This window comes from Pagrus major, chromosome 22 (genome assembly GCF_040436345.1).
Source record: "Pagrus major chromosome 22, Pma_NU_1.0".
Classification (NCBI taxonomy): Eukaryota; Metazoa; Chordata; class Actinopteri; order Spariformes; family Sparidae; genus Pagrus; species Pagrus major.
The window spans coordinates 18,072,145-18,094,022 of record NC_133236.1 but is presented as its reverse complement, the minus strand read 5'-3'; the positions used below and the strand labels follow the sequence as shown (position 1 = coordinate 18,094,022).

General features: G+C 39.9%; 1 protein-coding gene across 5 annotated transcripts in view; it reads right to left on the bottom strand.

The window, feature by feature from the left end:
• The window catches only part of otofa (otoferlin a), an 80,463-nt gene that overhangs the window by 42,767 nt on the left and 15,818 nt on the right, over positions 1-21,878 (bottom strand). For all 5 annotated transcript variants that reach the window (XM_073493471.1, XM_073493475.1, XM_073493474.1 and 2 more), the window contains exons 3-5: positions 18,716-18,804; positions 7,217-7,316; positions 4,027-4,226 (exon numbers count right to left, since the gene is read on the bottom strand). In XM_073493471.1, coding sequence (XP_073349572.1) covers positions 4,027-4,226; positions 7,217-7,316; positions 18,716-18,762 — 347 coding nt within the window. In that variant the 5' untranslated portion in view covers positions 18,763-18,804. The remainder of the gene's footprint in view (positions 1-4,026; positions 4,227-7,216; positions 7,317-18,715; positions 18,805-21,878) is intronic.

Here is a 21,878-nt window from a genome sequence, read left to right as displayed (position 1 = left end):
GCCGCCATAAATCATCCTGCAGACACAGAGATGATTTGGAGGGGGCACAGGCCGCAGAAATGAGAGGTGATAGCGCTGGGACGTTCATCTTCGAGTCCAATTTCACTCAATTAAGAGGATGAGAAGGAACCAGTAGGCCTTAACAAGCTACCTACACTCTACTGCAGTCATGTTTTAAAGTTATAATGAAATTCGATGCCAAATGAAAAAACTGCACTGTGCACACACTCGCCTGTAGAGTAAGCAGCATATATGACCTTTATGGCTGCAGGTGATATAACAGAAATAGACAGCAGTGGGTGGAGCTCTGTGTGCCATGTAGACACAGTTCCTCTCTTTGTTCTTCCACTCTGAGGGAGTAAACCCAGAGCAGTTATGACACTACATGGGAATAATCCATGAGTTCTTGTTTTAGAAACAAACTAAGACTCCTCTTCTCACAAAGGGTTTGAGGCTGGGGTTGTTAGGATTGTAGAAACCAACAAGAGCAAGCTAAATTTTGAAAGTATCCAACCAAAACAATCCCACAACCCCATCCTTCCAGAGCCAAACCAAAACACATGAACTTGCACTGTCCGAGTACACTGATGCCAACTGCCTCGTAGAGCTCACTGACCAGCTGGCAGATGTACTAGCGGCTAATTTGCTACGCTCAACAAGCTCTCTTAGCTCTTTCAGTCTCATGAATACATAAATGAACAACACTGTTAAATGCCCCAATCATGTAACAAAGGCAAAATAGTCTTCACGAATGTACCTGTCTGAAAAGACTACCTAGTGCTACAGTTACTCCTTACTGCTGTATGCGGTGTGCTTTGTGCAACGTTAGCCGCTTAAGGAGTGTGTTGCAGCGCAGTAGCTTTGTTCATTGGGTTCAGGGGCTGTGTGCTTTGTGCTACTCGGTTGACGGCTGAACGACGAAGTCTGTCACTGCTGCTGCTGTTCACTCATCACTTTGGCAAGCAAAAAATGAAAAGTGCAAAGGGTAGAGTGCACGCAGGCAGACTGGTACGTACATACAAACACAGACAGGTAGGCCTGTCCTTTCATATGGGCCGAATGAGACTACTGGATGGGCTCATTAGAGGCCTGCAACAGCCACAGTTACTAGATTTTTTCCTTTTAATTGTCAAAGCATTTGATTTATTTATTGCTGTTGGGAAACAAAGTGATCTTTGAAAATTATTACTGATGATGTGATATTGCTTTGAAATATTGCACCTGCACCAAAGAGGAGATAAAACAGACACACCAAACAACAAACCAAAAGTTGGGGAGAATCATGCAGACAGGAAAGGATGCAGGAAATATACCTTGAGCCTAAACTGTTTATGACATTCTCGTCCTCCTTTTCCTCCTCTTCCCTGGAGGAATAAGAGATTCATCCCCGGTTATCACCTCCTGCACATTTACGCTTCATTACCAGAATAAGAACAATTAACAATGGCTATAGTAGAGAGTGTCAGAATTTAAGACTCAATGAAACATCTTTAAAAAGCTTAATAGTGAAAACCTCTCAACCAGAGATAAAGTGAGCAGCTGGTAATATAGGATATAAAGGGTTTAAATGAGAAGTGGCAAGGCTATTAAAATTTCCCCACAAGCCCATCAGTCTGGCCAACACCAGGTGGATTAGAGGTGGATTTGTTGGCATGGGAGGAAATTATTGGTATTTCTGCAGCAACTCATTCACTTTTTTGCCAGACAAAAGCCCAAAGGCAACCCTGACAAGGTCTGACTGACAGCTCTCTGCAAAAACAGCAACTGGATGACAGGTGCATCCATCACAACAAGGACGGAGGGCTGCACCTGAAGAAAGGTGAGGAAATGTAAATGCATGTGCGAGAGAGATAGATTCATTGACTGCAGAATTTAAGTTTTAGCTTCATGAGTTTGTTGACTATTCTCATCCCACTTTTATTGAACCCTTTTACAGTCCTTCTCCACAGCTCTTTTTTCTTTCCCGACCAAATCCAAATACTGTATCTGTTATATAACACCCGTGGGATGCTCTAAAACTTAAGATTAGTCAACTCTTCTTGTTTTCTTGGACTGCCTGCAGTCTCGCAACAGCAGACCCTTAAATGTTTTTAATTCTATGCCCTGAGACGGGCATTCAGTGTCAACAAACAAAAACAAAAATGCATACAACCGCATTCAGTCCCACACATACACAATTTCTCACCCGCCCATTCAACATGCAGCATAATGATGGACTTAGAGGTCTGGCTGTGCAGATAGTCTCAGTGTAAATCGATAACACCCACAGATTGTTTCACATACTATTCAGCAAAAACACGACAAGCAAACCACACAGGAGGACCACGTAACTGAGCAAAGAGGAAAAGAGCAGCCCGTGGGGCAGAGGGTTTTTCATTCTGAATCTATATAACCACGTACAGCCTGGGATTAGTTGTCTATTTTGATGAACAACCAAATGCACTCACTGCATAAACAGACCCTGCAATTTGACAAAGTTGTCGTTTACAAGCAAGGTTCACAGGTTCAGTGCCAATGAAATCCATTTCAAAATCCCACAACACATGATGTTGGCTCTTTGAAAGACAAGGACAAAGACATCTGCATTCAATAGTAGGACCGCTATGCCATTGTTACACTTGTATCTGGATTTGTAAAGAGCAACAGATCATTGGCCTTATGCCCTGACAAGTGTCATGTAGATTGTCAGATTCTTTAAAAAGATAGGGGTATTCTAGAGGGAAGGGAATCGCCAGTACAGCCTTTAACTTTTGATTTAGAATCCAAATTGTGTTCAATATACTTTATTAATATACTAATCAATAGTACTAAAAGTACCATAGCGCAGTAAAAAAGCAAAGATTTACATTCAGTGATGTTTTCTGTACCAGCACTGTGTGCAGGTACAAAAAAAGAAGAACCTATCAATCTGTATTGTGTGCCGAGGACCTTAGCCGCTGTATAGAAAGAGGTATCATGTATAATTTGTCTATTCTACTGTTGTACCGAAGTTTAAAACTCAATCACAAGTTACCATTCAGTTATAGAATTGATTTTAAGATTTTGCTGATCACTAGCTCCAAGCGACATTGCTGAATTGCTGCTCCCTTATGAGCCAGACTGCAGCCTCAGATCCTCAGTCAGGGCTTTGCAGGTTGTTTTTGAGTCCCGGCACAAGACCAGAGGCAGTCAAGGCCCCTCAGCTTTCAAAGTCCCTGCCCCAGGATATGAAGCTTGTAGTGACATCTTTATAACTGTTTCAAAACAGAGTTACACACTGTATAGAAACGTACAGTATAAATATATTGTTTAAGATTATTGTTATTATTATTAGCATGTTAATCATGACACTGACAATGATGATGCTGGCCTTAACACATCTACACTAGAATTAGCAGTTAGCATGACTTTCCAACTCACAGCAGACAGTTAAAAAGAAAGTTGGAGTTTCAGATGTGTTATGCAAGTAGCAGCCAATGTAGACCTGAGGCTCTAGCTTCATGCAGAGATCAGGAGAAGACTGCAGAGGTCTGACAACTTCTTTCTCAACACCCCCACATTTTTATTCATTTTCAAACTTTTTCACATACTATGCAACAGTACTCCACAGCACCTGAAAAACATGTTGATGTGTAAAATTGGTTCCCCACACTTCTGATGTGGCAAATCTGATCTAAACAACTTCTACGGCAACATCTGCATCATATATAAACGTGTTCACAGAATATACTCTGCCTCCACAGCAGTGACAGATGTTATAACAGTTGGACAGCATGAAGCCTCATCAAAGTATGAATGTCACATCCATTTATGTACCTCAACGCATTCAAGTAATTTTCTCATCCATGTGTGCCGCAGTTGTACTGTTATTGTTAATGATCTCTTATAAACTAAAGCACATAATTAAATCACCACATCCGGTTCGCTGTTGTGCAGAGTCGTCAAATTAGTATTAAGAGGCAAATCAACAACATTTCACAGCCTGTGAACTGTAACGTAATGTGACAATGTGAGTTAGTTTGGAGATAGTTTGTGTGATTGACTCACTTCCTGAAGGTCGGTATGGATCCTTGTAAGGATCGTCCAGGAGACGTCCCTGAACCGTGGCTCTGTCCTGACAGCAAGCTGTCGGTTTCAAAGGTAAACATCCCATCCCGGTCATCGGGAACATCCAGGAACTCCCCGTCGCTCCACACTCCCACTGCGCCATCCATCGACTGGTATCTTATCTCTATGGTAACGTTAGTCTGAGAACAGAAGGAAAGCAGATGAAAATGATAGAGGAGCAGAGGAGCAGTTGTTTAACTTTAAAGATTTTGGAGGAGAGATAATTTCATCTCAATCATTTTTAATAATAAAAACTATAAAACTGGTGAGCAGATTTAATTATTTCACCTCTCAGCTGCTTCTGTCCAAATCAAATCAAGGGCTTTATGTCATGTCTAATCTAGAAACTTCATAAATGCCAGAACTGACAAAAGAATGAATGTCCCTGACACTAATATAATTTGTTTGTTTGGCAGGATAACAAAATGCTTTCATGACTGTCATAACTTATACTCCTTCAGCTGTCAAGATTATTTTAAATAGCTTTAAAAAGAAAACCCTGAGGAGCACAGGCTTGTCCTATCATATTAATTATTTTCCCTGTAATTATGTATTCAAATTCAGTTTCATTAAATCTTTCTATGTAGCCTCTTAATGAAGTCTTAACCTACAGTGTGTTATCATTGTATATTTGTGGCTTTGGGGTCTGCCACTTTATTCCACAATAAAACAACTGTTGGATGGATTGCCATTTAAATATGTACTTCCCAGAGGATGATCCCTTAAATCCATGTGATCCCTTAAATTTTCATCCAGCACCATCATCAGGGCGACATTTTAATTTGTCCAATGCTTTGGTTTATGACCAAATACCTGCGAAACTGGTCAAATCAAACAACAGCCAACACCTTAAGGCTTAGTCGGAACTTATCTACAGCAATTCATTTAATTTGTTTAGAAAAAGCTCTCAACATCGGCGGCAAACTTTAACAGGACTATAAATCATTTCCTCTCCCTGGCATTTGCAGGGGGGATTCAGGCTGACAGTAAATGTTAGCTTAATCCAGGCCAGAAACAAGCCAGACATGTAGTTTGTCTTTGGTGTCTTCTTGGGACTTGTGTTTGGACAAATATTATCCTCCTGACAATGACCTCATCTTTATTACGGAGTGGCCAATTTATTCTACTGACAAAGACAGATGAGGAGAAAATATACACGGGGCTCTCGTTCCCGTTTCTCCCTTCATGTGTCTCTCTTCCTCACATCCTCGCAAGGCAATCACTGTAGTAGTCCACGAGGAGTTAGAATTGTCACTATGGCAACCACGCCAGTGCAGTTGTAGGTTGAAAGTGTTGCTCTCAGGTGATGTTCGATTTGGTTTCACCAGTTTCTTCCTTCAGGAGTGTACATCACTGAAATTCTCTTAACTGTGTGTGTGCTTTGATGTGTGTTCGCGAGAAACCACAAGAACTTGCACATGTCAGTGTATGTGCGTGTATGTGTGCATGTGTGTGTGTGTGTAAGCCCTCGAGCACTCCCATGCTGTGTGTCATCATCCCAGAAACATCACATCAGCACTACCAGCTCCACCAACACAATTCTGCACCCCGGGGTGCATTAAAACCTCAAACCGTTAAGTTCCCCCACACACATCCTAGATTACTGCCATACACATGCACTCCTACATTATTCACCAGAAAAATCATCCTAAACACTGAGCTGCTCGCGGTTCAGCTGTTTTAAACGTTTCCAATCAATAGAGAATATCAGGATTAATGACAACAGTAAGCGTCTTAATGTGCTGATGTTGCTAAGAGATTGTTACGGTGCTTGTTGAACGTCAGTGGCTCTATAAGCCATATGATAGCAGTTACTTCTCCTATTGTCACCGCTGCAGGTGCATTGGAAGATTGATTTCACCATTTAATGTCCCTCTATTTGCTTGTGAATGCATTGTGCCGGCTGTTAGGATTAATTTCAGTTCTACTGCTGTAAGGTGAGTCATGTCATTTAATGACTATAAACGGTTTTGAATCTAGTTTTCCCTTTCAGTCTTCACTTGAAGTAAGCTGCAAAAGGGACAAAAGGACTTCACTTTAAAAAATTGAGGAAACTGATTACCTCAACAAGTAAAGTAGACTAATAATTTCAAGTTGTTTAAACGTTTTTGCTCAAACAACTTCAATTTAATAATCTACTTTACTTGGTAAATCTGAGGTATTTGGTTTCCTGACTTTTTAAAAGTAAAGTCAACTTTTAAAATTTACAGTAAATATATTCTGTATCAGCTTGTCCCAGCTCATTACTTTAGCTATGTGAGTTAAATATTTAAACCCAAAACTCTATTATTTTTTATGGCTGCTGCACTTACTTATACATCATTTTATACCCCAAATTCCATCGGGACAAAACTTTGAAATATCCACTCAAGTACAGAAGCCATTCACAAACTTTATAAAAAAAAATGTTGCCTTCCCATTAGAATTGTGTTATATAATGTCAACCAGGTCGGTTTATGGAACACATCAATGGGAAACACTTCAACACTTCACCAGACAAAAAAAAGGTCAGATAAATGAAGAATAAAATGTAATTTAAATCCCTTTTTTATCAGTTTTGATTACTTTTTAAAAATTTTTATTGTCATTTGTTTTCTTATTATGCTTCTTCTTTTTAATTTTTCATTACATTTTCCTGCTTGCTACATTTGTTGCAGTGCACCAAAACACCAAGGCAAATTCCTTGTATGTGAAAACCAACCTGGCAATAAGCTTGATTTTTATTCTTATTCTGGTGAAATGATTATCCAGTCAGCACAACTAGCTCATTTTCTCAATTTTTATTTTGCCACGGGCAACGACAGACAGAAAGATAATATTATAAACACCCCTCCTGGAGTACAAGGCACGACCTGCTGCTCTAAGACATTGTGAATATTGAATTCTAACAGATGATTACACATTTTTCCTGGGGAGAGGTGTAACACAGACACACTCCGAATACACACTCTCAGCTAATGTCTGGTCATTTGGTTTTCTTGGTTGTTAATGCAAAAACTCAAACAGCAAAAGCTATAACTACATTACTCATTAAATGTTTCCAACCAGAGACAGTGCAGAGGTTCTCCATAAAGCTCAACTTTCTCACAGCGTAACCCCTTTCAATGGTGACAGCAGCGTTTAGCTTTACCTTTATTGATGTGTTGTTATCGTCAATGAGTGTGTCGGTCAGCTCTAGGTGTCCCTCCTCAGCCACCTTCTGAAGTACCATGCAGAAAGTCCCCACCAGCCTGCAGGAAAACACCAACAGAGAGCCAGTCATCTTAAACAGAAATCAATAAAATCAGTACACAAGATCAGTATATGGTGTTTCTTTCCTTTGTTTCTCCTTTGTCACCCATCTGTTCACATCTTTGTAGATGTACACACTCATTGTCACGTCACCAGTTCATTTACTTTTCAATTTACCCTTATAAATACTGACAAATATCACTTTTTTATTCACCAGAAGCGTCTGTCCTCCACCGCTCTGTCTCACAGTGTGCAGGTGAGTGAGTGCCAGTAATACAGTCATGTCAACAGACGGCTGTGTGGTAGGTGGTGATGGATATGAGCTGTGACAGACATTGACAAAGTGCCATACTGCCTTGTCACCCACTCTTTACAGTGTGTCACTCCTCAAAGTGATTTAAATTATGTAGAAAGCAGCTCAAATAGACACAAACACACACACACAATCCGTGCTTTCCCCTTGCATAGCCTTTCTGTTGTACAGTAAATGCAATTAATATTAACAAGAGATGAAAAAGTGTTAATCCTTGAGTAGGTTGTTTTGTTTTTGCTGAGTCAGAGCAAACATAGCAATAACCGTCTATTGTATTAAAGTTCTGTTGCTGCTTCTTTAATTTCCATGTGATAATGGCATTTTCAGCAAATCAAAACATTCTATGCATATACAGGGAATAATATTGAATGGCAAACAAGCCGACCCATCAGGATGAGAAAGATTCGGTGTTGCATTTTTGGGTTATTTCTCATTTACAATGCAATATTCATTGTGTTTCTACATTAAAACAGACCACTGTCGGAACGTTTACTACATAATTTAACACTTACAAAAAGCATAAAACCGCTGCTGAAATGCTTTCTCTTGGTTAAAACTTTCAAAAAATTATGCTTTTAAGTGACGCCACAGTGTTTATCCATTTATAAATCTATGTGAACACTATGTGGCTGGTGGTGTGATCAGAAGTGTAACATACTTGAACATTTAACCTACGAATCACAGAAGCAATTCTTGGTCCCTTGTGACTTGGTGTGAATTTTCATTTTATAAAGACCGCTTTTCCACTACATTGTACTGCTTACTCTGCAGCATAATCAGTACAGTATATGTGCATGTTAAAGCTCGAAAGAAATTAATTACATATTAAAAAGGTAAAGACATTTTTGACTACTATACACACAATGCATTTTGGTAAAACTGTGAATCATCAGTCCACTCTATAGCTTTACATGCTTTCAGGTTATTGGTTTGGTTTGTTGTTCAAAGCACAAGAGCTCAGACCAGCTGTTATAATCCATCTCCCCTGTGTGGCCTTCACTGGCACAGGCCTAACAATATACTACAAGAAGCTCTATTAAGAATCGATTTGAAAACTTTGGTGAGACAATTAGCGAAACTGTTAACGTCTGTAGCACATCAAAGGGAAGCTATTGAAAAGCTTACATTGTACAACTCAGGTAGGCAAACATTCAGCGCTAATCTTTTAAAACACATTTCAGCACTAGGCAGCAATTCTCAGCCACTTCTCTTCAGCTCTTATCAATGCCTGAAGGACAAGTAACTCAATGGATGGAGACTATTCAGTGGGACATTCATTCACGCAACACACTGAATGAAAAGGTTTATATTCATTACTGTTTAGTTTGCTCTCACTCGGAATTTGCAAGAAAAAGTTCTCTCTGTTTGAATTGAAAAGTAAAGCTGAAGGTTACAGAGCCTCTGTGCTCTGACTCAAAACCTCATGCAATGGTTTATTATGTTAGCATTGCTATTCTGCTTTTTTTGACTATCATTCTAAACATATTGTTTATTGTCATTTGACCTATGTTTTGAGGTCAGCTGTGTTTAGAAAAAATGACTGAAAAAGACGCCGCTCGTTGCAAAAACTGCGCTCTGACCTGAGCTCATTGGTCGTCCAAACTGGGAGCGCTCACAATACTCCAGGGGTGAAAGCTACACAGAAAAGGGTTTGGACACTTCCATGTTGTAGGCAGCAACATAATGATAACAAACATACCCAACAACACCGGGCAGGAAGGACAGAAAATATGTCTCCTGTCAAAGAAGTTTAAAGTTGTGTTTAAAGAACGGAGTTGGCAGACAGTGAGTGATGGACTTCACAGGACCCTTTTTGATCAGCAAACAGTTACAGACTAGAGGAACATAAATTATTGAAGAGAATTGTTACCAACCATTGGTGAAAAACAGATCTCTTTTAAAATGTGACAAAACTATGGTTAACAAAAATGACTTAGCCTTACAGAAGCATTGTGGTTTGGGTTAAAATAACTACTTTGTTAAGCTCAAGGGTACTTCGTTGTCATGGTTGAATAGAACATGACTAGGAACTTCATATTGCTGTTAAATACGAGATCATTAGACATAAGGTTCATTTCTACAAGCTGCTCAACAATCTTTCATAGAACATTACAGTGGGAAGAAACCCAGTACAGTCCCCATTCAGCGGGCCAATTAAAGCTGGTGAATAATTTAAAGAGTTTCCCCCAAAAGAGTTTGCTGTTCGCAGAGTGATCAGTCACACACCAAGAACCTGCAGCACAGTCCACACTGAGCCACAGCCATATGTAATTTCTACTGTAATGGTCACTAACTATATTTACATACACACACATACAGAAACGCTGGTAACATGTCGACTGCAAATGTAGCTGTGTCGTCATTAGGATGAACAGACACACAATCACTTAGCTGGATGTGAGTCTGCAGGGAGAGATTACACCACAAAACGATCAATAGCTTACCACTTGGCACACACACACACACAAACACACAGAAAACAACCACTGGCACGGCAGCCAACGATTTCCAACAAGACAATAAAGACTGACGACCAGACGAGAGTGAATTGGTTGAAGATGGCTGATGTCACACGGCTTCCAATCAATCAAATATAAATCCTGAAGAGTTGTTTTTTCCTTCTTCCTGTTTTTGTTGATCAAATATGGCAAATTCGAGTCTCTGCAGTGCAAGAGAACAAACTGTAGGTAAGTTCAAGCCATATTCCTAAGCTGACAGCTATCCTACCTGCACTTTCTCCAATAAATGCAGTTTTTCAAGTGTCAATATATGTCCTTCAAGCAGCAGCTGCCGCTTGCCAGAACTCGCACGCATTTTCTTCAGGAAATTAATTCTCTAGTCTCTCTCTTTTTTTAATCTCCATTTCTGTCCTCAACCATATTTTTTTGCCTGCTAGAGTTGGTGGGGATGAATTAAAGCTTCCTGTAGGAAGTGAGGCTACACTTGCCAGCAGAGCTTCAAAACTTAATAACAAGGTAAGTTTAGACTTCCCAGAGCTTGACTTCACTTAAATCTGAGTTATGAAAAAAAAAAAAAAAAAGGTTTGTGCTTCCCCTCAGGCGCCGGCAGATGCTTTCTTTGTGAAAGTGCATATCTGCCAGGCTCCCTACTGAATTACTCCATGCTCAACTTTACAGGCTTGACGTGACTCAAGAAGCTCTGTAGGGATATCAACAGTTTTATGCAGTGAACTTTTTCTTTCAAGATGAACAGAATCTTCTGTACCTCTGAGCAATAACACTGCAATACTAACCCCCCTACAGTACAATTGGCTCTTTACTTCCCTGGTCAGCGGAGATCAATATGTCCAGAGCTACTTAGAAAAGCAAATGGTCTGTAATTTCCTTTCAGCCATTGTAACGTGTGTACAAGTGCTGAATAATTGAACCGAGCAGGGCCTATCATGTTCTGGCTCACTTTTTAGCACTTCAAAAGGTGGCATTCATTATTGATTGAAGTTCTGCAAACAATTGACTTTCATCTGCTTTATAATTTAGAGCTCCCTTCCCTTTCAATTTGTATTATTTTTCTTCGTCAGCCTCAAGTTGCTTTTACAAATCGGCGCATGACTATGACGAAATCTCTGGCTCAGGTGAATTTCAGAAGCTTTGAAATGCAAAATGTTTTTTTTCCCCAAGTCAAACAGGGCTTTTCCTCAAGGTTGTGCTAATCCAGCACAGCTGCTGGTAACTCAACTGGAGGACGGTGTGAAATGGAAACGTTGCAGCTGACAGGTGTGTGTGATTTGGCCTTTGATGAGCTGAGGAGAAGCTGAGCACTGCGTCAATATCAGTGGGCTTACAATCATATTAAACATGAGAGACTTCAGCAGACTGGCGTTCACTGGTGTTCAAGGATACATATCTATTGATGTGCATGGACACAATCAATACTTGTGTTCTCACTTTCACACACACACACACACACACACACACACACACACACACACACACACACACACACACACACACACACACACACACACACACACACACACACACACACACACACTAACAAAAGCATAACACAATCCTAACCACTAATAATAGAAAAAGCTATTAAGACTCATGTTTTGTACAATCAGTCAGTGTCATGCGTTTACATGAAGAAGTGCCTGGTGTTTAAGGAGTGGGTGATGTGGATAAAATCCTCTATTTTAATATCACTGCATTGATATTCTGTATCTTTTCATACAGTCAAGTTTATGGAAAATGTATTGAGGAACTGTAACTGTAACTGTTTTTGGCTACTGCAGATCACATATAACAGTGCTTCATCACACAAAAATGATATTCAAAAAAATCCAATATTGTCATTAAGCTGTCCTGCTCATCGATTTACAACTCACTAAATCTGTGATGATTAACAGCTTTATAATATCGCCAGTAGCACCTGAAGCACAAGACTGAGATGTTGAAGCTGAAGCAGTGACACAAAATCCTCTGAGTATACAAGAGGATGAATGGGAAGATGAACAGATTGACAGAAGCATTGAAACATCGTACTAGATGATGACATTGTTGTTTGGGGGTGGGGGTGAAGGGCAATAGTTACCGCCTCTTCCCACTGTCCCACTGTTGCTTCAACTAATCTCACTCGGCACAGAAAACTGTTTGAAGCTAAGCAAGAAAACACAATAACAATGGCACGATTGAGAGAAACACTGACAGTGGTCCACAGGGAGGAAACACCGCCCAGTGTCTTGGTTTCGCCTAACTTGGCACGTCTAATAAGAAAAAAAACAGGACATGGATACGCAGCAACTAATTTCTTTTCATGTTCTGTCCCACATGTCACAATCACCAACAACTCTGCCTTACATAATACTTTATTGTGCTCTGGTGGGGCGCCTTTTAAATCACGATGTTACGATGATCACGTCTCTAGGTGATGACTGTCAGCCCAGACGATCGACAATGGTATTGTTCATCGGCCAATCCTTAAAACAGGGTTGTTGAGTTTGATAGTGGATTAGGCTCGGCTGAATTAAAGGGGACTGTTGAGCCTTGATGGAGGTATTTGTCTACTGAGTGTCATTCTAGTTTGTTTATTGACCCACAATGAGAAAACATTTCATCCTTAATACAGCTGTCAATGTAATAACAAAACTAAGAGTCTACAGCCATGCTAGCAGCTCTGTGAGGCTGCATTAAGCATTGTGATGATGTGAGCTAAAAAATACTCATGCTAAGCAAGTTTAATGTTTAACACGTTCATCATCTATAGTTTAGTGTCTTAGCATACCTACATTTGCTATAATAACAATAAAGACACAGTACATCTAAAGCTGAAGTAAATGTCATTTGATCTGCAGATATTTGTCATGTGTTGGAGATTTGGCCGGAGCTCAGATTCATCCTTTGTATGATGTGAATGCAAACCATCCAATAGTTGAGAATCTAAATAAACTAAAGTGTGTTTATGCATCTGGTGAAAGAAAATATTACATAAATAAAAGGTACACAGTGTCCACAGTGTTCATTCCAATGCTTCAGGCAAGAGAAAGCCAAGATAAAATTCAACAGAGGAACAGGTTTATGTTTAAGCTTACATTTTCAGACTAAGCAACAAATTGCTGAGTCTCAGTGTGTACAGAATTACAGGATTATATAGCCTACTTCTGGAGCCAGAAAAACACTGCTGACGGGCTTCCAAAGAAAATCGTAACGATAAACAGAAACCCATGGATGGAACACAATAAATTGGTAATGGGATAATTTGATTTAGTGCTGAAATCAAGAGGGGAAATACAGTCTTATCTTTCCTCAGAGGAAACTGTCTGCAGTAAAACTCTGAGCCAATTTTGAAGATAAAACAGTGAAAAAGTCAAAAAGTCAAACACATTGAAATTGAATACTCACTCTGAACACAGAGCAGAGAAAGCACTTCAAAAGTGTTGCAGACTGTTTTTTCAAAGGAGAAAAATTTGGCTAGTGTACCAACAGAATTTTAAAACACATATCGTTCTGTCCGATTGATCAGTGTTTGTGTCCTCGATTCTGACAAAGCGGGAGCTGACATTCAGGTAAAACCACCGAACAGTTGGACTTTAGTCATTCATACGTTTAATAATAATCTTGGGGTGGTCAGGAGTTTTGCAAACCACACCTCATCTTCATCCATCTCATATTAATTCATTGTCTTAATACAAAGGGGCTGTTTCTTTGGTGCTATACTGCCAAGAATTACACAACACTACGTAAATAAAACACAGAATTACTGCAGTTATTACTGTAGGCAGTCTTGTAAATATCAAGTAAATATTTATAAATTATTTGTTATAAATGGTTTTACAAAACATGTTAATCATTGAGAGGCTTATTTAAAAAGAATCATTAACAACAGAGAACTTCTAACTTTCCCACTGTCTGAGGGGGGGAGGACTGTAGTTGGGACACACACAACATTTAATAGCCTGAAATATTGTGTAATATCTCCTATTTCATGGTTAATGAATGAGCTCTATGCACCAACATATTTAAGTTTTTCTTTCAGGTAATTATGCCTGACCTATTGCACTGTTCTTTACTTGTCTTAACCAAAAAGCTTTCAGGCTGAAGTCAGCAGCCATTCAGGCTTTTAAATTGAATTTAGAGACACATAAGCCCTGTTTAGCCTATTTACATTGCTGGCTCCATTTTAGCCACCAGTATTTCATCCCTTTACTTACTTAAAAAGTTTTTCCTGTTGAGTGGTAAGTCAATTTATAACCAGGCAGCTGTTGACATTGCAGAACTTTTAATGTCGATTTGAGCCACAAGATCCTCAGTCAGAAGCCTCTTACTGTCGCGGGTGTTCAGAACACAACCCCACGTTAAAACAATGAAATAACACTCAGGAGGTCCAGTTAGAGGAAAAGTTCTGTAAGTCTGACGGCTTATCAAACATGGTAACCCTCCACAGTGGTTTATAAAACTGTGAGATGGGATTCCTGTCGTACTTTTTATCATTGTGCACAAATTTCACTGCCTGTCATCCTGTCTTTAACGTGAACAATGAGAATTTTTAGTGTTGCATGATTTGCATGATTTGCATTCAAGGCAAACGCAGCACATTTCGTACAGTGGGTAAATTCAAAGTAGTAAACTGAAAGCAGAGGGATACAGTGTCACCTTGTGTAATGGTTAAAATGCAGCAGGATTCATACACTGCTTAGAACATACTGTTGTACTGTTCAATTATAGTTTGGATGCTAAATTCACTTATTATCTTGTTTCTTTCAGTTTTCTGTTGCTGTTTGGTTAGGTTTATGCAACAAAAATACCTTCTGCTTTTGATTTTGGTGCCCGTGCAAACAGGTTCGAGCAGCCACACAGCCTGTGTGAGCAGTGAGGCTGCAGCAGCCCATCATCTATTTTTTTTTTTTCTTCAGGAAATTCAGGAAACTAAACCAAAAACTCAAATCATGACAAACACGATCTGTGGATAATCCTATCAACATCATTCCCGCAGCTCACTACAGCTTCCATGTCTTTATCAGTAGGTTATGTCACAGACATGAATAAAAACATAAATACGTGAAGGGCAGCATTTTTCTGGTGCATCATCGCCATTATTGATCATTATCAAGGAGAAAAATTCATGCAGAAAGATAGAGAAGGCAGGAGCAGTGCCACAGCAACAACGCTGGACAGTATGTGTGGACACATAGAACGATAAGCCGTTCGTTTGAATGGCTCTGGAAAAAGAACGAAGCCATGAGATCTGGCTCACTTCAAAGAGCTGTGATTCCCACCACAAATGACATCATGATGTGTTTTTTTTGGCAAGCCCTCTGCATTGGCAACTCCACTGCATCAATGGACTGGTCCCATTCAAATTGATTAAGAGGATCAGTTTTTAATGCAGTGCTAAGGCTGCTTTAAATGCAGCTGTAGCTGGTCCCTGAGTCCAAGCTGAAGACCAGAGATGAACGAGCCTCTGCAGTTAGAAACTACCTGGAGCTTTAATTTTCATTCCAAAATTGATTCGCAGAACAAAATTGATCCTTGATTTAAGAACATGTCCGTGGGGCTTGTTCCCATGAAGCCCTTCAGGTGACTTGAAGGCCAACAATCCCTCCCAGGATGGATCTAGCCTCACAGAGATCATGTGAGAGACAGAGGCATGTCATAACAGCCTTGTTGACAACTTACGGAAATGTGGACTTAAAAAATAACATCAATGCGTCCAATTCTAATACCAAGGCATTCCTCCATGGACCCCCTGGGAGTCACTGACCTCAGGTTGGATCATACACTCATATAACCTCCTCTTTGCACCAGTGCTCAGTAACTCACACACAAGGTTCTCCACAGCGTGCAGAATATAAAAGCATATCTCTCAGCCACAGGGGAAAACAGATAATAAAACACGGTCTATATGCCACTACAGCACACAGACCATCATGCATCACCGCTTTCTCTTTGTGTTGTGGTAATGCGATCGCACTTGCGGTCGCAGGGTGTGACACACTGGCCTTACAGTGTGTTGGAGTCAGCAGTGATGAAGCAGATCAGTTACCCTGCCTGTGGACATATGGAGCAGGTGTGAGAACAACACAAGCTATGACTCACCTTGAATTATTTACCTACTTAAATGTGTGCCAGGCTGTGTTTATGTGTGTGTGTGTCTTAATGTGTGTGGGTTAAGTGTCTTTGCATGCAAGAGGGCTTGTTTGTGCATACTGTGCATGCATTAAGGGTTCTGGTGTTCTCAGTGGATGAAAAGGTTTTGGAATCGCATCTGGTTTAAAAATAGTAATACCATTTATGTTTGTCTTTCTTTTTTCTTGCTTGTTTTCTCTCCAATTCCCTAATGAAATACTGAAATTCATCATTTCTGTGCTCAAAGCTGCAAAGAACGTCAGATATGTTTTAATTTGCTTCAGTACTTGATGTTTGGGTTTGCCAGTACACAATGATGAAAGTCAAGAGTCACAGTGTAGTCTGGTTCCAGACTGCTGCAGTTCTTCAGTTATTAAAAGAGGTCTAGTGTTTTGCTTGTTGACAACGGCTTTAACAAAATGAAAAAACAACAAGGCCAGGCAGAGCTCTGAAGGCGAGATTGAGACTGGGGACTGCATCTTATTGTGTCAGAGCGAGAAATATAGTAACAGAAGAATTTAGCATGTTGCTATGCTAGCATTTTAAATCACAGCTGAGGTTGATCTGAATGCCATTTGCAGGTATTTGGTCATAAACCAAAGTGATGAATAATTTAAAATGTTGACCTGATGACAGAAAATTTTGAGGATCCCTACTCTGACTAGACCAGAGACTTCAATTATCTTCAAAGCCTGGCGCTGTTCCTGAAGGCATGGGATTTAGTCATTTTAATGCTCTCAGAATGAGAATGGGTGCAACCAGAACTTTCTCAAGCTCTGACACAGCGCTGTGGATCACCAAGGTTATTCCAGTTCATCCTGAGGAGGACATGAATGTGTGCATCAAATTTCATGGCAATCCATCCAGTCGTGAAAGTGCTATTTCACTCAAAACTGAAAAAAGAGGAAATGACAGGGGATCACCAAATTTAGCAGTGTTCATCCTCTGGGTACCATCAATGTCTGTACAAAATTTCTTGCCAACCCATGTATCAGACACTGAGAAATTTCACAGGATAAGTAATAATTTTGTCTGCACCAAATTTCATGGTCATTTTTCAAGTTTTTGAGATATTGCACTCAAATCAAAATGGTCAACTTTATGGTAGCATTACAGGAAAAGTCAGAGGATCACCAAATTCATTATGTGTTATCCTCTGAGAGACCATGAATGTTAGTGCAAAGTTATGTGGAAGTTGTTTACTAGCTGCAACACAAAATGGCTGAATGCCAGATTGAACGATGTAGAGAAACGTCACTTCAGTCTGATTATCAGGCTGGTTCTGTTGTAAACTTTCTGACCCTCTGTGAATTGTCATGTGTGGTTGTGAAATTCTCGTCCTGATTCTGTTGTCCTCTTCCACACAACGGCACCAGAAAAATCGTGATGACAGTTTAGAGCTGCCTTGATGTAAAACTGATTCAACATCTGTCTGCACACCTGTCACCAGCCTTTATCTCTGAGCTGTCTTTGTAAGTGAACTACATTCATACGTGGCAGACAAGATAAGGTCACACAGATAAAATATAAAGACGGTGGTACACACACATACATCACCACCCACAGAGACGAGTAATCTAGGTTTTAATGACTGCGTGGGCGACATAATTTGTCCTCAGTCTGGACAACATCAACCAGTCGTCGAGATGAACGCAGCTGTAACGATGAGATTGGATTTGTTGCGGACGCAACAGACGGACAGACTTCCTGGCACAAGCTGCTTAGGTTTTTTTCAGATCTCGACACATCAAGAAAAACCTTCAAGAGAAACGATGATGAAGAACGGCAAGAAAAAGGGGAAAAGATGAGGTGGAGGGGTCGGGGGAAATAACCTAATTAGCCAGCTTCCACTATTGCTTCTGCGCAAATGAGTTCTTACAAGTAATTAGAGTGCTGTGCAGGGTACTTGGAGCAGGTTTTAATATCAGCGTATTGCTCAAGAGCACTTAATGTTAGAACTGTGAATGGCTCATAATTGAAATACACCCTCCTCCACTCGGGATTTGTCAGTAAAAAAATACAAACCATGGCAGCAAAATTTATCTAAATGACAAATATTCTCATCAACAAACCAGTATCGTATCAAACACACACACACACACACACACACACACACACACACTGATAATTACAGCATAAAACACAATCAAGATGACATCGTCAACTAAAGCGCTGTGTGTTTTTCATGTCCTGATTGTTTGGAGAGTGTAAAGTGACAAATGTGCCCATTACTGAGGATGTAGTGGCGTTTCATTACCTCCAGCTCTGTGGTTTGGAGCCTGTTACACACACAATTGGGTCAATTTAGAACAAGCTATCAGGGAGCACAGGCTTATTCTCCGTCAGCTGAGAAACATGCGCTGTGTGACAGTCTGAATTAGTCACAGGCTGGGACCGGAAGGCAGGAAGGGTACTAAAACCACAAACACTTTACTCTGTAATGCTGTTTGTTGTGGTAAATGTGGTTTCAGGACAAGCTGGGAGCAGTGGTATACCTTACCTGTTGGAAAAGACTTTGCTGTAATTGTATATTTGGATCTCCAGCATCTCGTTTCCATCCAGTCTGCTTGCAATGGGCCATCGAAATGTCTGAAAAAAGACAGAATATGATGTTTAGACGATAGTGGGCCTGCAATTTAAAATTATATCTATTATCGTTTAATCTAACCAGTCGAAGCAGTGGTAGACCAGAAACTCCCTGCTCCTGCGGTCTGCAAGATACATTTACAGTTTTTGTTAATGAAGTCTGGTGCCTTCTAAAGGTCTTATTTGTAACCACTGTTTCTGGTTAGACAAAAAAGGTCTTACTCTTTAACAGAAAGGTTTATAGCCCTTTCCATATTGTTGTCAGACACTTAATCTGAGTTGGTAAGTGGCAAAAACAAGCCACTTTAGAGGACGTACCAAAAGATTACATTGCACCATTGTAGCCTGTTTTGCGACTGCTAGCTGGGTTGATCAAGTGGACCAATTCTAAAACCTTTTGTACCTATTAGTCATTTTGACACCAAAATATATAAAAATGTGGCCCAGTTTAAAAAAAAACAACCTTTAAGTCAATCAAAGTCCACAAACAGATTGGGTGTCAAGTCAAGTCAGCAGCGTACATATGTTGCTTGGAAATGTCCTTGAATTTATAATAATCCTTACCAGATGTACCTGGGAATAAAACATCACAATGTTTTATTTATCACCATGAACTCTAAAGCACAAACTAAGAATACTGATATGCTACTTTTTCTATAAGGTAAGACGGGAAAAGGCAGCAGCCAAGCAAAACTATATGGTAATGAAAGCTTAAAAAATGCCTTGAGTAACCTTGAGAAAAAGCCCATGTTGTAAGTGTGAAAAAAAGCTTTGAAAGATAGAGGCCAACACGTTGGCCTCTTTATCTAGCTCTGAATTATTAATCTAATTTAACTTGCTCTGAATTTGCAGGTTTTGTAGGTGGCTCATTTCATGTAGCTATAGGAGTAAAAGGAAGAAATAACCATTTAATTTTCGCCACAAATCTCCGCAGTGATGTCTTTACTAATTGGCTTTGTCAGGCAGATCAGACACTCAGTATGGTACTTTCACTGTTTTTATCACACCAGTAAGCAGACAGTATAAGGGCCTGTCATGTATAAACTATAATAACTTTAATAACTGTCTGTTCATTAGCAGAGATTTAGTTCGTCAGCAGTTCAGTCAAATAGGGACGTGAGTTGTTATCACTCCACTTATCTCATCAAGTACATGTCTTTGTGATATTTCTACTACAGCTACTACGTCAACAATGATAGTAGTCCTAATTTGCAACATATCAGATCGCAGTTATGACATTTTTTTTTAATTAAAAAGTACTTTATAAGACAAAACACACAACTTATAACTAATAGAAGAAGCAGTAAAAACAGAAGACAATATGGTGATAAAGAGACATAAGATGACAGCCTGAACCGTCACACAGGTGGTTCCAAAGTCTCCTCGTTTAAAGAGCCTTGGCAGTTATGTCAATTAAATGACATGTAATGAAATCTAATTTAGCCAAACGATTCCTGAAAGTCATCACAAGTCAGCGGCAAGTTTGCAGCCCAAAAAGCATTTTCCCCATAGTCCACCGCTGTAATAGAGACGTCTGTAAAACTGTTGACAGGACACTTGGAGCTGCAAACAAGGTCACATTTTTGATCAGCGGAGGTTTTGTATTTGTAAAACTTTCCTTGAGTTGAGAAAAGCAATTTAAAAACCTGTGAAGTCATCATCATGTGAGCGTGGTCAGCAGGGGAAACTCTGTGCATATTTAATGGGCCGCATAACCAGGAAGTAAACAAGGAAGACAATAAAACCTTTTTAGGTGTATGCGCTAGGTGAGCAATTCATATTGGTTTGAATGGGTTAGACATCTTTGCATCTGGTATCTAGCTCATCTACACAAATCTGTGGTCAGTGGTCAGAGCTAGCTGACTAGCTGCCCTCGCTAGCTTGAGTTTTAGCTCATCCTACTTCTCCTTAAAGTATTTTTCAATGTGTTTAGTCACAGTAGCTCTCACATACTTGTCATTGTCACCAACTAATTAAACCCTATATTGCCTTGGACCTGTGTGCGTCATACTCCCCCCCCCCCCCCCCCCCCCAATAGATGTTGCATGTACAGAACAGAACAACAAAATCACAGTCTACAAATTTCATTGACAGAATATCTGATACAAGGAAACTACTCAGTTTAGTTACTACTTTAACTGAAGAGTAGTGTCAAATTATTTACAAATGACTTTGTTGCCTTAAATTTCTACTGGACGTGATCCAATACCAAGGTTTGTTCAGCACTTTTAATCTTTATCATAGTGTTTGTGTGAATACTCTCGGTGGTAAACCTATTAACGGTTCCAGTATTTCCCGAAATATTTCAGAAAAAAAAAACATTAAACAAGCATGAGCAACCCTCTTCCCGACCTAAACTTCTAATTAAAGCTTAACTTAACAGGGAAATATATTCAACACTCCCTTCAGATTTGTTCCTACAGGCTGTACAGAATTATTCATTCACGGTAAATCAGTTTAATTAAGATGGAGTCTTGGCCTGGCCTTTGAATATCATTTATATGCAGAGAATTGTGAAATAGCAAGGAGGTAATATTTATGAGAAAAGTACGTTATGATTGATTTGGAGAAGAATCTAAGCAATTCCTATTCACAAGACCCATTAAAGGCATTAACATGCATATTATTACTGTCTGACAGAGCACTGTGATGTATTACTCAGCGTGTTGATTAACTGTAACACGACTCCAAAATTAAGTCAGGGACCAAAAAATAAATAAAATAGTTGGAAACAATGAATTCATATGCTGATTCCCACTCAGTAAATCACCTCTGAGCCCTCTCCTCCGTACTACGGCACCTTGGGAAAGAGGTTGAATGAGGGCAGGGGGTCACACAGGTGATTTAAAACTCATTCGCCCCCCGCTGATGTTGGCCTCTCTTTCAGGAAAACACTGCAGGCTCTCAGACAAGCGATCCATCAGGATTGTCCCATTAACGAATCCTGGGGTTCCCAACCTGCTTCGGATAGATCTGCCTTTGAGGATCGTGTGTGTTTGTGTGTGTGTGTGTGTGTGTGTGCACTTCATTAAACCATCAGTCTGTGCTCGCTATCTTGAGGCCCTGCAGTCTGACTT